Source organism: Cryptosporidium bovis (assembly GCF_009768925.1).
Source record: "Cryptosporidium bovis isolate 45015 chromosome Unknown contig_11, whole genome shotgun sequence".
Taxonomy (NCBI): Eukaryota; Apicomplexa; class Conoidasida; order Eucoccidiorida; family Cryptosporidiidae; genus Cryptosporidium; species Cryptosporidium bovis.
The window spans coordinates 26,581-42,052 of NW_027125037.1; the positions used below are offsets into that span (position 1 = coordinate 26,581).

The window sequence follows — 15,472 nt, forward strand, 5'->3', positions numbered from 1 at the left end:
GAGATTGTAAATAATGGGGATATAACTATAGGTGGCAAAATAAAAAGAATCAAATAGTAACGGGAAGAATACAATAAGTTGGTAGATTAGCGGCAGTGCATATAAGTGATGAATAAATGCCATCTGAGGACTATTGGAAAACAGAGAGTTTGTTTATGGAACTTTTTGGAACCTCTTATTTGGAGAATAATGACTTTCCAAACTCAAATAGGGACATAGAAATAATACAACAGGTAACTATACCAACAATAAACAAAACTTTTAAGAGAGTTTTGTCAGCTTATAATGAATTGGTTGAGCTGTCAGTAAGCTCAGAGAAAGGAAGAAGGATAATTCAGAAAAGAAGAGAAACCGTGATATTGTTTAAGGAACAATTTAATTTTTTAATACATATAACGCGAATATTTTTGTTATTAATACTAGAGATAAACGGAAAAACAAATTTAGACGATTATGTATCAACTATAGGTTGTGTGATGATGCCTAATTTGCCACTAAAGTTATTTCACGAACTTTTGGGATCACCAGGAACAAAAGATTGCAAAGTATTTTTGATGGATTTAGCTTTTTTGCAGGGAAATAAACTACTGGTTGACCGGCTATTTGGGTATCTTTCTGGATTCTCAAATACGGTTCAATATGAGTGTTTTAACATAAGAAAGGAGTTGATTGATCACTCTGAAAAATCTATGAATCACCAATTACTTTCAATAACTAATAATTATGAAAATTCTCAATATTTTCCTTGTTTATTTGAGAGAGAAGAGTGTATTGGAATTATATTATTTAAAATTCAAAACTTACTAAGGAATTTGTGGAGAATAGATAATAGTTATAGGGACTTGATTATTTGGTGGAGAAAGTTTAATTTAGAGTTTATAGATGAGGTTAAGACATTAGATTTAGAACTATTGTACTGCAATATTGATAAAGGAGACGGCAGTTATGTGTTGGATAATATTGTAAATAAACATTTCAGTAAACACGAGCACTGGGAACTATCAACACTTTGTTTTACAACTAGTCATGTCTTGTATTTGGCTAAAATTGCAATTGATGAAAATGATCAAGATGTTTTAGAAGTTGTATTATCTTTAAACATCAAATATGGAACTTACTTGGTAGATGAGTTGGTTATGGAATCGATTAAATTCTCTTTAATATCTCTTTTGCTAGATCCTGCCAATTACAAAGCTTCGTGGATTCTCTCGTTGCTTCATCTTTGTGACGGAAATTGCTTTTCATTAAAAAGAACGCTAAAGTTTGTTGAGATCACTTTAGATTTAAATCCTTGTTTCAACGATTCTTGGATCTTATATTCTCTGTTGTTAACCAGGAGTGATAGATTTGAACTGCTTGGATTCCAGCTGCCCGATACCATAAATGCTAAAATATGCGATAAAGATAATAAAAATGAGATTCAAGAAACACCTATAAGCGATAGCCAAGTAACTTTTCCGACATTTCTTACGACAAAATTAATCTCTTTAAATCAATATAATGACAGCCTCGGAATACCTCTTAGATTTGTTCGTTTGGGTTATAAAATACATCAAATACTTAGGGGTAAGCTATCCTGTTACGATTTATTATGCACTGTTAATTCTGAAATAAAAGAAATGAACAACAGACTTAACTACATTATCTACGATAAGTACGATGATGGATTGCCTTCAACAGGTGGAGGAAGATCAGGAAATCAAAGCCAAAATAGTATTTGTCTTGAGGGAAGCATTCCTAGCAGAAGTAGAAGGAACAAAGGTGGGGGGAACAACCCAAGTAGAACACAAAGTGGAGTATGTAAGCATGGAGATCCAAGTACTGCAGGCCCTGGTAGAGAAAAATATTTTGTGATGGGAAAAGAAACAATGAAAAGGGGAATTATACAGGAACATTCTAATTTACCTCTAATTATTAATCCTGTTTTGTTTAAACTTCAAACTGCCATGTGGAGTTTGAAGCTTAAATATACTTTAAAAGATGAGGGAGTGCATATATGTTATGAGTATGTTAAATCTCAAATAGAGGAGGCACTGTATCTTTACAGAGATTTTATCAGCTCTGAACAAAATGTACTTGAGGAACTTGGAATACAAAGCAAATTGAGAGAAGTTGTAGGGAGGTACATGGATATGTTTTCAAAGTTTTTCGGGCTTAATTGTGATGAATTGGATACAGATATTAGACTTGAGAATTTGGAAGAGGCAGGCAATTTGACCTTCACAAACAAGAATAGGGAGTCTATTTTTGAGGTGGATCTGATTGATTGGAGACTGCTGATTGGTCCAGCTTACTTAATTTAGTTTCCTTCAATCTCCTAGTTTGTCTTAGACGTTAGAGTTTGTATCTGAAATCCCAATAGGAGTCGGGGAAGTCACTATAATTTTATTTGGGATCAAAAGTACACGCTACTAAAACATGAAACACTATATATTAAGTCATTAGGTTTGTTTCCACGTTTGTGATGTTTATGTACACACGCATCTTGTTTTAATTAAATTTCGAAAAAAAAGGCGAATAAACAATATTAACGCAGTATACCTCTTAATGCACTTAAATAGAGGTAATGCTACACAACTACTTAACACATTCTATTTATCTCAGTTATCGAACCTAGATCTGGAATAAATCTGAACCATAGGCGTTTGGAGGATCATTTCCATGTATGCATTCATCAATGCTCGTGAAATCATTATTCCAGCCTTTTTTAAGTCCCGATCTGAGCATATTGAGAATACCAGTTAGATTGTTTCCATCAAAAGCACTTTTCGGAAACTCCTGGTACTCCTCATTAGTAGGTGAAAAATAATATCTAAGGTTCACCTTGGGGTATTTACATAACACTGACCTGAGCAATCTTAAGCCAGTCACTTGAGAGTGCAAAATAGAGTAACTTCTTGAGAGTAAGCTTACGAAAGTAATATCATTGTTTTTCTGAGAATCATCGCCATAAGACTTTATTCTTTTGTCAGGAAAAGTCTCTATGGCGTCTATGACTATATCTTCCTGTTTTTTAGCCAATCCAATCCTAAAACAAGCTTTAATAGAGTCTTCAAGGTTCATGTTCATTACAACTCCACCGTCCATGTAGTGAGAGCCATTTATTACTACTGGTGAAAACGCTCCTGGGACAGAAGTTGAAGCCAGGGTTGCGTTTATTAAGTCTGAGAGCTTGGTTGAACTTGAATTCCATGTGACATATTCACCGTCCTCATACCTAACAGCCGAAACCAAAATCTCCCTTCTTTTGATTTCAAATTGTTCGCCCTCTTTGTGTTTCTCCGATTCTATTCTTACATATGTCTCGTTTTCATATGGCTCGAGCAAATGACCAAAAGTTTCGTTCAAGTAATGGAGAAGAGGAGTGTGATCACAAATTGCATTTTTAGGCTTTTTTCTCGGATTTAAAAGACCTCCAATATATTGAGGTATGAATTTCAATATATTCTTCCATATTGGAATAGAACAGTCTGAAAGATAATCCTGCCTTACTGTGGACCATATGTTCCAAAGTCTCTCCGTATATGCCTTTTCGTCACCAGGCTCGTAAAATAGGCCTGCCAAGGCAAGAATTCCTCCAATAGAAACACCACCTATAACGTCCCATCTAATGGTGTCGTTATATTTTGCCGTATGTTTACCTACCAAACCTCTAAGTACCCCAGTTTGCCAGGCCCCCCTATTAGCCCCTCCTGAGAGTACGAGAACGTAGCACTTACTTTCACTGGTTTTGTAGTAAAATTCTGGTACTTCTTTAGCAACACAAACTCCATCTTCTGGTCTGGATTTAATAATCCCTCCGAGTGTTGGGTCGTAAAGCGTTGAATGTTCCATGCCTTTTTCTGGCAATATCGGAACGTACTCCCTCACCACATCCCTCTCTGACAAAACACCTTCTTCATACAATTTCACCTCTTCATTGATCTCACTTGTAAACTTTTCAAATAACCTTCTTCTTCGTTCCTTCTCATCGCCCTTAAAAAATTTGAATTTATATCCAAAAGATCCCAATACTAAACAGTTAAGTACTAAAAGCAAAAGTATACCGATTCTTCTCATCTTACAAGGAAAGCATGCGATGCGTGAGAGCTACTGAAATAGTATAATAATAACAATTTTTTCTACTTGGTACCTAATTAAATTTATACCTTTTCTCTTACCCCATACATAACACCAAAAATATATCGTGATAAATATACTTCAACCACAGGTGAATCCTATTCTATATTTTAAAACAAAGACAGTTATCAAGTAGTATTTAAGTCAAAAACAAAGCAATAATTCAAAAAACTTGTTTTTGAATGCTTGATACCTTCTCCTTTTACACCTGTCCATTAGGTATTTTATTCCTGCCGCATGTTGGCATGGCGCTAAATATACTAATATGTCCGAGTACTGATAATGTATATATGGTATTTAACAATGCTATATATACATATATGTACATATACATAGGTACGTATATTTATAATATATATATATGTTTATTTAACATAACAAATCGGTACCTTCAATATAAATGTTGTGGTGAGAAGGCAAAGACCAAGATTAAAGGGTAAATGTGATACAAAACACGATTATAAGGATTCAAATTAAATGTTCTTTTTTTATATTTGAAGATGAAAAATGGAGGGATTGGTGGGTGTGTATTTAATATTTTAATCAAGGGATTATTATGGATTTCATTATACAAAATAAAGTGGGAAAAAGGCTGTTTGTTTGTGATTTCGATACCTTTACAAAAGTCAGACAAATTGTCTGTAGAGCAATGCCAAAACGTGGTTGAAAAGTTAGAATCAACTACGCTTGGTTTTTTGTTCTCCAAGAAAAATATATGCAAAGCCTCGACTACAAACAATAGATCATGGCAAAAAAAGTTAATTAAATCTGCTCGGCCTCCGTATCTCGAATTTCACAATGAGATCTATCCCTCTAAACCGAATATTGAAATGGAGAATCTTGCAAAAAAAAACAGATCTGCTATGTTGGAAAGTATGGGATCTGGAAGTGATTATTCCAAATGCTTTATACTTGGATATTCTGGATATGGAAATAGAGGTATGTGGTCGGCATCTGTTGCAAAAGGTCTAGCTTCTCAATTTTACGACAACAAGGTTCCCCTAAGATGGGATGTTGTGGCGGGAATATCTTCAGGTGCTTTCAATGCAATTATTTCTTCCCACTTCATTCCAGGAGGTGGAGAGAAGCAATCGGAAACAGCAACAAGAATATCGAAGGAGACAAAGGAAGATGCTGTTGGAAATATGAATGACAAAAATTTCAGGAATAACTTTATATTTAACAATACAGATAGCAGAAGCGATTCATATATTTGTTCGAGTGTAGGAAAAGAAGTAAAGTTTGAGTTTTGGTTAAAATTTGGAAGTTCTAAAATGAATGACAATATCAAGTGCTATTCTCCAAATTCAGGCGAATTAGATCTTGAAAATATATATTTTATAAGCAATAACTCAAAGATAGAGAATGAATTGAGTTATACAGACTTCCTTTATGAAATGTATCTAAGAGGCAATTCTGAGGTGGTAAATGATAATTGTTATGTTCCAACATCACAAGACTCAACAAAATGGTGGTCTACTATCCTTCTTACATTTGCTAATTTCGGGAAAAAACCTATTAGTAACTTCTGTACGTTAAATGGTTGGAAAAAGTTTTATAGAGACTCAATGTTAAGGTACATGAATACTAAGAGAGAAGCTATTGTTAGTGCTTCTAGATTGTTTGATGGTACTCTAATTAATTGGAGTCTTCAATACATACTGTCACAAATAATGACCAATGACAAAACAACTAGAAACAAATCTCCTGTTGAATGGGTTGAATTAAGCAAGAATGACGCCTCTGTAATTGCTGATATTGCAGCTGCAAGTAATGCTGTGTCAGGAGCTTATTTGCCAGTCAAGGTGAATAATGAGTATTATATCTGGGGAGGTCTCAGAGGCGAATCTAATTTGGAATCTGCTGTTGAAAGGTGTAAAGAATTGAGGCCTGGAATCAAAGAAGAAGATATTGTCATTGATTTCATTACAGGCTCTTATTTTAGGGAAGAAATATTTCTTTCAGGTTCATATGTAAAAGTACTAGGAAAAGAAAACTACTTTGGTAAATTATTCAGAAGATTTGAGAATTATATCCATAACACAAATGCCTATGCTAGACCAAATCCACCACAACTCTTTGAATTGTTCAACAGAGCATGGGAATTCATTACTTCCTCCTCTCGGGGTCTGTTTCCTATTAAGTCTCTAATTAGAAAATATCCAAAAGTCAAAATAAGGTTCTTCATTAGGCCAAAAACCCTCAAATTTTTTCCAAAGAGTTCATATGTCTTTCCATATCACAAAGACAAACTTTTAATAATGACCGACGGATACTACACTGGCTACAATGCTACTATCATTGATATCAACTCTATTGAGACCTACAATTTGGTATAGTACCATCATTTTACACTAATTGTGATTTGTTGGGCAAACTAGAAGAAAAGTCCAAGAACATAATGTACCACTATAGTGGTGAATATATACATTGAGAGATATATATCCAACTGAAGTATGTACATAAATGCTAATTCAAACCGAAGATTGAATATGAATATTATAAGGTTTCATTTTCTATATGTATGCTAATTAAGTAATGAATAAAGTGTTCGTCTAAATTGTACTAAATAATTAACAATTTTGGACCAAAAAAATAATTATTTCCTTTGTTTTATTGGTTTGAGAAGAGATGATGCCATTATAAATGAAAACTAGTTTGTTTCATTATTTTCTTACATATATTTCCGCATTTTTTACCACTATTTTTACATTTAATTTATATGTATGCAGAAAACCTTGTTGATTTTTAGATTTTGTGAGACACGATACCTGTATTATTTTAACCGGTACTTTTGCCCGGTATGGCATAAAAAAAAATCATAATTGCACAATGAAAAATAATCTGGTATAGGAAGGGGAACAGAGTAAAAAAGAGGTTAGAGAAGTTTAAAATACGAAAAGAACAAAATATAACATTACTTGAAGAATCATTTGGGGAAGGTAGATTGTGGTTTTTAGGATCATTGTACACTAGCTACCTATATTTCTTTAGGGTTGTTATATCCCATTTGCTCAAGGAAATTAATACTAATTACATATATATATGTTTTTTTAGACCTTTGTTGAATACAAGTACATAATACCCAGCAACACTGCTTACTTGGGTTTGTTTATTGGGCCTTAATTATTTTGTGCGTTGTCGTTGGGTGTAGACTCGAATTCTAGTACACTAGCAGAAAATGGTGGTCTCTACTAGTGAGGATGGAATATCAATGCTAGCTTCCTTTGTCCTTTTATGTTCATCCACAATAGGTACAGGAGTTCTTGTACTTAGCTACGGTGTTATGCAAGCAGGACTAATATTAGGAAACACATTTATATTGTTGGCGGCGATATGTGGAGTATTGACTGAATCTATAGTGGCTTTGTCAGCACTTAAATTAAAAGCAACAGACTTGAGTAGCTTGATAGGCAGAACTGTAGCATACTCTGTTATAAAGGAAAAGAGAAAAATAATGAAGAAAAGTACAGCTAGACGTTCAATAAACAAGAAACGATCTCAGAAAGAGGTAGGGACATGCAACGATGAATATAGAGACAGTATGGAATATAGCAGTTATATTACCGTTAGTGACATAAATTGTAACAACATTAATAACAATGAAGCAAATTGGAATGATATATCTGATGCAGAGAGTTCACTAAGTGATTTAGAGTGTGTTAGAGGTGTATTAGTCAGAAACGAGTTGTTATTTGATGAATTTAAACAAGAATTGAGAAGTAAACTTTTATTTCACTCTAGAATCATGAATATGCTTATTGTAGTGCTTATAGGATACTGTATTCCAACATATTTTATACTATTTGTAGATTATGTTGAAGACCTATTGAAGCAACTCATCCAATTTTTGGCAATACATTTTTACGATATAAATTCAATTGTAACATGGGTAATCCCATTTATAAATTATATAAATAACAAGAAAGCACTTAATTTACTCTGTTTCATATTGGTTTTTTACCCTTCATCTCAACCAGACATATCAAAATTGGCTGGTCTTGGATATTTATCTTTAATATCATTTATACTGTTTTTATTCTCAGTGCTTTACAGATACTTTATTTCACCATTTGTTCCTTCAGATAATAATGCACTGTTACCTGAAATAATTAACTCACTCAATATTAAACAATTTCCACCTCCAAAAGCTCCTACACCTATAGAGTTTGGACCTCATTTGGGATTATTAATGGCCATGAAAGTATTCCTATTTGCCATTTATTGTTTTGATTCTCATATGATTTGTGTTCAAGCCATTGTACCAGTAAAGAAAGTTAATCCAAAAAAAGCTATCATCCTACTTGTTAGTAGCACTCTCACTATGATGACTATTTGCGTTTCTTTATCTACAGTTTTAAATCTTAGTTTTGGTACTGTATTACTACCAAATCCAACACTTAACTATTCGCCATATGATACTGTTATAGCGGCAGCAAGACTTGTATTAGCAATAACAATGCTGGTAGTTATACCACTTCATGTAATACCGTTTGTAGATTCTATAAGGAATTTGTTCTTTTTAGACAAATACATTGACAAGATGATAGATGATATTGAGGAAGCAATGATATTTATGAATGAAAAGCCCAGTAATAATGGTAGGGAAGAAAGTCAACATAGTGTTAGTTCCTACTTCACATTTATGGATAAAAAATCTAATTCAAGAGTTAGAAATTCTTCTATTGTCAAAAATTGCAAGAGTGACAGCAAATCAAGTTACATTTCTGGAACGGATATCTCTACATTATCTTATTCGAACAAAAATTCCTCTTTTATCACAAAATTTTTGTTCTCAACACACTTTAGGGTATTATCATCACTTTTATTTTTGATGTTTTGTATTTTATTGGCTCTAATTGCTAAGGATGCTGCTCAGTACGTTGAATTACTTGCTGGATACTTTGACACTTGTATAATCATTTTGTACCCATTGTATATATATAGAATTGTTTGGTCACAAAAAGTACCCAATTTTATTAATATTTTCATTCATGGGTATCTAATTTCTTATGAATTATGTTGTATTACAGCCTCAACTTATGCCGTATATGAACACTTTTTTAAAACTCATTAATAATTGTTATTTGAAGTTGGTTAATGTTTTATTACTTTTTGGCCTATTGTTTTATATGTATATGTTACTCAAACAAATAAATACATGTACATACATTTATTTGTAATAATCTTTATTTTGGTCTATTACCACAATTGTTTCCAATCATTGTCACTAGATTGTTTATTTTTAAATTGTGGAGGTAACTGCAATAGTTAGAATTCAAAGTGCATAAATAGGTCATAAGTAATGTTGTGATCGATCCTATTTAATATCTAAATTCTATTTTTTCTATTTCACTCTGCATTTTAATCTTTAAATTCCTTTTTAACCTTTTATTTTCCCCTTCCCCCATACTGATTAGTCACAATTTACGAACTGTCCCCGCCATATTTGTCTATTGAGTGGCGCCTAGTGGGTACGTCAGTATTAGGTAATTAATATATAGGAAGGGCATATAAAGACAAGTAAAAGAATATAAGAAGTAAAGGCAAAATATAATAATGATGGTGTTACAAAATACCTCTTAAAAACAAAACATATACAAGTAATTGTTCAAAAATATATGTTAATTTTTTAGTTATAAATATAAACTTATACAAATAGTAATTTCAGGCGTCAGTCTTTAGTAGATAAGTAAACATAAAAGGTGTAATTTGAATGAAAAAAAATTAGTAAATTTACACAATAAAAATCACAAAAGTGATAAGGAAAAAATATAATTAAAGGAGTGAAAGATTTCTTCTAAAGCGAAGGTTTTCCTCGAAAAACAAAAACAGTTAACTAGAAACTGTTTCTAATACAAAAAAAAATTACCTGAATATTATTGAGATAGTAACGGAAAAGATATAAATAACCAAGAGAAGGGTAGGAAGACGTAAATAGTTTTTTTTATATCCACATTCGCAACTACAGTAAATAATTGTGTTTGGATTCACTTCTCAGATTATTAAGAGAATCGACAGGCAGTATTGATTATTTAGTTGGTACGATACCTGAAATATTTACTGGAATTTATCACAAAATTTGCAGAAACTGTGTATTCTTTTAAGTATTTAACAGACAATAAAGTAACTCCTTGGATATAGTAGTATTGATATAATTAATTTAATATTAAAATAACAACCGCAACAATATAACATGTCATCGGCACAAAATACAGAAGAACTGGTTGATTATGAGGAGGAGGAGACAACAAAGATTGATGAGTCGAGAACGGAAGAAGGATCGAAAGTAGGGCGTGGTAATTATGTTGCTATACACGCTTCAGGTTTTAGAGACTTCTTTTTGAAACCAGAGTTAATAAGAGCCATTGGAGATGCAGGTTTTGAGCATCCATCTGAAGTGCAACATGAAACAATACCACACGCAATTACGGGTGTAGACATTCTTTGTCAAGCTAAATCTGGAATGGGAAAGACAGCGGTATTTGTACTTTCGATATTACAACAGTTGAATCCAGATGATGAAAGTAAGAATGTAGAGTGCATTTGTATAGGTCACACCAGAGAATTGGCATTTCAAGTTAAAAATGAGTTTGATCGTTTTTCAAAGTACCTTAAAAATGTAAGGCCACAAGTGGTTTACGGGGGGATACCAATTCAAAAAGATATTGAAATGTTAAGTAACTCAACACCCAATATACTTATTGGCACTCCTGGAAGAATTATAGCTTTAATTAGACAAAAAAAACTAAATACGGAAAATGTGGCTCATTTTGTTTTAGATGAGTGCGACAAATGTCTGGAATCTTTAGATATGAGAAAAGACGTACAAGAGATATTTACAAGTACTCCTAGAAAGAAACAAGTTATGATGTTTAGTGCTACGATGACAAAAGAGATAAGAGATGTATGTAGAAGATTTATGCAAAATCCAGTTGAAATATTTGTAGATGATGAAACAAAACTTACGCTTCACGGACTATTGCAATATTACGTTAAATTAGGTGAATCTGAAAAAAACAGAAAATTAAACGATCTTCTTGATCAACTAGAGTTCAACCAAGTTATTATTTTTGTTAAAAGCGTATCTAGAGCTCAGGCTCTCCACAAACTGCTTACTGAATGCAGTTTCCCATCAATCTGTATCCATGCTGCTCTCAGTCAACAAGAAAGGATATCTAGATACCAACAATTTAAGAATTTTGAAAAGAGAATTATGGTTGCTACTGATTTGTTTGGAAGAGGAATCGATATTGAAAGAGTTAACATTGTAATAAACTACGACATGCCGGAAAATACCGATTCTTATTTACACAGAGTTGGGAGAGCAGGCAGATTTGGTACAAAGGGACTTGCGATTACTATGGTTTCTTCTCAATCTGATTCCCAAATTCTAAACGATGTGCAGAGCAGATTCGAAGTTAACATTTCAGAAATGCCAAACCAAATAGATACGTCCTCATATATCAACCAATAGATAACAGATAATAAGCATTATTAGTGAGCAGTAACTTTCTTTTTTTCTCCACGACAAAATTACCCTGTGTCTTTCTTGTCTTGACATAACTGTCCACCTATTTAACCTCGTACTGCATTCTTTTCGCCCTCTTGTCATACTTATTACTTTTTCGGAGTTACCGCCTATACAGAAATTCGAGTCGGTGTCAAAATAAATTAATCAGAGGCAAGGTGCAGATAAATTATATTTGTCTGTGTGTCTATGCAAGTATCTCGCCTAAATACCTCGGGATTTATGTATATGAGTAAAAAATAGGGAATTTAAGTAAAGTTTTTCAGAGGTGCAAGTTTTTTCATTTGTTTACCCCTGAGAAATATAAATATCTTTGTGTGTGGTCTTTATTTCTTTTACTGTTTCATGCTATTGGACACATTATTGTTACGGGGATTGGACTCTTGGGATAGACCTCAAATAGACTTTACTGATATATTTGGTTATTAATTCTGTGGAAATTACTTTAAGATAGACGTGAAATAGAAGGATTAGCAAATAAATCCAAGTTTAGACATCGATTAATATATTACTTTGAAATAAAGCCTTGTTGTTTCAGCCTGACTGATTTCAAGCTAACAAATATATGACAAAAAGAGCGAGAAAAATAGATATATTTACTTCGTAATGAATGCTTGTAGTTTGTATAATGGGAATTTAGCTATATTCAGTGGCTATTGCTTGTTTGAAAATACAAACGTGAGTACTGTCTTTCGAAATAACCAAAATATTGAGTTTTGAATACTATTAGGAACTTGACGCAAAATCTGTTTTTAGACCTTCAAAATGAAGACCTCATCATTTGATTTCCTAGAGGAAAATCCAACGGCATCTACAGAATGCTCAAACTGCGAATTCACCTCAGAAATTAATATGACTAAAAAAGAGTATTTATATGAAGAAACAGAATCAGGTAATTTAAGTGGCGACTCAAGAACAAATATTGGGGTAAAAAGACAAGATTCAGGAGATCAAAAGAATGAAAATACAACTGAATATAGGAATGGTGGTGATATTGGAAGAACTATAAAATTGTGCAAGAAATTATTTCAAGTGTATTTGGAAAAAAGAGGGAAGATGGGGAAAAACATTGGTACTGAATACGAGATGGATGATTTTGGTTTGAATGGAAATATGAACAATTGTACGAATTTAATGGACAAGGAGAAAAAGCTTCGTGATAATGAAGAGGTGATTAGAGAAGGCGATGACAGCGATAATGATTTGGGAATTGAGTATCGTGAAAATAATAGCAGAGTATTGAAATTAATGGAAGCATTAGGTTACAAATACAAAGAATCAGACTCGATAGTGTTTTACTCGTCTCTGATTCTAATGTTAATGCTTTCAATATTCATTTGTTATGCAGACAGAATAGTAATGCCGTCATGCATTAAAAGCATTGGCGAAGAATTTAAATTTGATAAATCAGAACAGGGAGTTATACTGGGTATATTTTATGGTGGTTATATCTGGACACAAATAATAGGTGGTTATATCTCGGACACTACAAAACTAGGAGGAAAAGGGGTATTGTTTTCGGGCGTGTTTTTTTGGAGCTTGTGTATGATTCTGACCTCAGCATTATCTTATTTAGGGATAATAGGATTTATAATTTGTAGAGTCGCTTTGGGAATTGGGGAAGGTGTCTCTTTTCCAGCAGTAAATTCAATTATAGGAAGAAATATTCCTCAAAAATACTTGGCAACAGTGTTTTCAATTATAATAGCAAGTTCTTATATGGGTGGTGGGTTTTCCGCCTTTATAACACCTCCGATGATTCAAAGAATGGGATGGAGAGGCCCTTTTTATGTTCTCGGTTTAGTTGGAATTGTTTGGTCTCTAATATGGCTTTTTTTAGATGTCAAGGGGCAAAAGTGGAGCAAAGCGCCTCGAATCATTGAAAGCAACAAAGATAAAGATGGAGATTTACTTGTTAGAGAAAAAATTAGAGAATCAGTTACTGATGTAGAATTATGCAAAGCAGGTAGTACGTGTATAAATAAAGATGATTTTAACAAAACAGATCAGGGTTGCAACAACATTGAATTTAAATTATCAACAGTTAAAAATAGCAAAATAAGTTTTAAAGGAATTCAAAAACTTCTTTTAAACAAAAATATATTCGCAATAATAGTATCTCAATACTGTCATGGGTGGACACAATACGGGTTTGTAACGTGGATGCCTATATATTACACAGATATACACAAAATTGAAACAAGCTCTTTGGGTTTCTATACCACTCCACCCTGGGTACTTCAGTCTATTTCGATTATTTTATTTGGATACCTTTCAGACATATCTAAATCTTACTATAAACCAATAACGGTTAGAAAACTGTTCCAATCTTTGAGTATGTTTGTTGGAGCAGCATGCCAACTTGGTTTAATAGCTTTAAATAGGTTTGGATCATCCTCCACACATTATACACTTTTGGTTATTTGCCTAATGTTTATTTTCAATGCTATGAGCTGTGGAGGAGTTACCGTTTATCAGTTTGACATTGCCCCTGAAATCCCAGCAGTTGTCTACGCCATTGGAAACACATTTGGCACGATTGCTGGGTTATTTTCTATTTCTTTAACTGGGCTCATTTTAAACAAATCAGAGTATGACATCAAACAGGACATTGAAAACACACTCAAAAAAGGCACTCAATTTAGCATAATTAAAAAGTGGGAGATAGTTCTTTTAATATATGCTATCCACAACATTATTGGTGGCCTCGTATTTATATTTCTTGGAGATGACAAATACATATCTTTTGAAAGTAAACAAAATAAACAAATTAAAGACTAGTTTACTAAATTAAGCCGTGCTTAGTAGTACTCGTTATACCCGCCAAATATAACATTTATTTATACATACATGCAAATATCCATATACTTTATTTTTGCGCGGATAAATCGTGTATTTCCATGATAAATATTACCATAGTCTTATCAATAAGCTGCTTCATTGGGCTTTCCCTTTGAATTGCATAAATTACTAATGACTATCTGTTTTTTCTGTTAGCCGTTATGTTCGCCTTTATATAACATGAAAATAGGTAAAATCTGTATATTATCCAGGTAATAGTTAGAAAGGCTGCAATAATCCACACAACAAATATAACGTTCAGCCCACACTTTCCAACAGGAATTTCCATGTCATCTGGAAGGGTTTTTAAAAATTTCGATTCTTTTCTTATTTTTGCAGTTGTCTTGGAGTCATCTATAAATTCCTGGTTCTGGAGAAAATCTTCGTCTGTAGCAATCGAAGGATAACAATCATAAACAGGAGGAATTAAATAATTTAAAAGCCCAATACTCCAAGGCCTCGAACATCGGCAAAAACTCCAATAATAAAAGTAACACAAATATTTATTTTCCAAATGGCTTGTACAGGAGTACATCATAACATTGCATCCTTTGTCTATCATTTGGTCATTTGAACTGCATAGTGGAAGGTTATTTGTATCATTCGACTTTAATATTACATCTGCATATTCGGAGCCAAACATACCCTCAAGAATATATTTTAATGCATTTGAATATATTTCAAACAACGCTAATTCAGCACCATCTTGGTCATTTGTTTGTTGTCTATCTCGCTCTAAATCGGATTCTTTATTATTTTTTCCAATGCTTCTTGCCATATTTATTTGTCCTGCAGCATTTCTCACATTTAGTGAATATAAGAATATGAATAATATTATCAATAATCTCATGTGGGCTAAAAAGGGAGAAAGGGTGTAAACTGGATTTACTTTTCGGCCCTAATTCTTAGTAATGAGGCTTCAATTTTGTTCCCAAAATATTGTTGTGTAAACAGCCTAGTTAACTGAAGTCAGCAGGGCTG

The 15,472-nt window shown here is 33.0% G+C and overlaps 7 protein-coding genes across 7 annotated transcripts; 5 read left to right on the forward strand and 2 right to left on the reverse strand.

Moving 5' to 3' along the window:
- Positions 1-116: 116 nt before the first annotated feature.
- FG379_000394 (uncharacterized protein) lies at positions 117-2,303 on the forward strand (the record flags this gene model as incomplete). The annotated part of the gene is made up of 1 exon (XM_067325805.1): positions 117-2,303. One exon carries the CDS (start codon positions 117-119, stop codon positions 2,301-2,303), a length of 2,187 nt encoding a protein of 728 aa, XP_067182646.1.
- Positions 2,304-2,613: 310 nt separating this feature from the next.
- Positions 2,614-4,059, reverse strand: FG379_000395 (secreted alpha beta hydrolase family; the record flags this gene model as incomplete). The annotated part of the gene is made up of 1 exon (XM_067325806.1): positions 2,614-4,059. One exon carries the CDS (start codon positions 4,057-4,059, stop codon positions 2,614-2,616), a length of 1,446 nt encoding a protein of 481 aa, XP_067182647.1.
- Positions 4,060-4,619: 560 nt separating this feature from the next.
- FG379_000396 (secreted alpha beta hydrolase family) lies at positions 4,620-6,458 on the forward strand (the record flags this gene model as incomplete). Its single annotated transcript, XM_067325807.1, has 1 exon — positions 4,620-6,458. One exon carries the CDS (start codon positions 4,620-4,622, stop codon positions 6,456-6,458), a length of 1,839 nt encoding a protein of 612 aa, XP_067182648.1.
- An 842-nt stretch (positions 6,459-7,300) lies between these two features.
- On the forward strand, positions 7,301-9,196 carry FG379_000397 (uncharacterized protein; the record flags this gene model as incomplete). Its single annotated transcript, XM_067325808.1, has 1 exon — positions 7,301-9,196. The coding sequence occupies one exon, from the start codon at positions 7,301-7,303 to the stop codon at positions 9,194-9,196; it is 1,896 nt and encodes a 631-aa protein (XP_067182649.1).
- A 1,119-nt stretch (positions 9,197-10,315) lies between these two features.
- FG379_000398 (helicase) lies at positions 10,316-11,596 on the forward strand (the record flags this gene model as incomplete). Its single annotated transcript, XM_067325809.1, has 1 exon — positions 10,316-11,596. The coding sequence occupies one exon, from the start codon at positions 10,316-10,318 to the stop codon at positions 11,594-11,596; it is 1,281 nt and encodes a 426-aa protein (XP_067182650.1).
- Positions 11,597-12,415: 819 nt separating this feature from the next.
- FG379_000399 (uncharacterized protein) lies at positions 12,416-14,431 on the forward strand (the record flags this gene model as incomplete). The annotated part of the gene is made up of 1 exon (XM_067325810.1): positions 12,416-14,431. One exon carries the CDS (start codon positions 12,416-12,418, stop codon positions 14,429-14,431), a length of 2,016 nt encoding a protein of 671 aa, XP_067182651.1.
- Positions 14,432-14,627: 196 nt separating this feature from the next.
- FG379_000400 (uncharacterized protein) lies at positions 14,628-15,341 on the reverse strand (the record flags this gene model as incomplete). The annotated part of the gene is made up of 1 exon (XM_067325811.1): positions 14,628-15,341. One exon carries the CDS (start codon positions 15,339-15,341, stop codon positions 14,628-14,630), a length of 714 nt encoding a protein of 237 aa, XP_067182652.1.
- Positions 15,342-15,472: the final 131 nt, after the last annotated feature.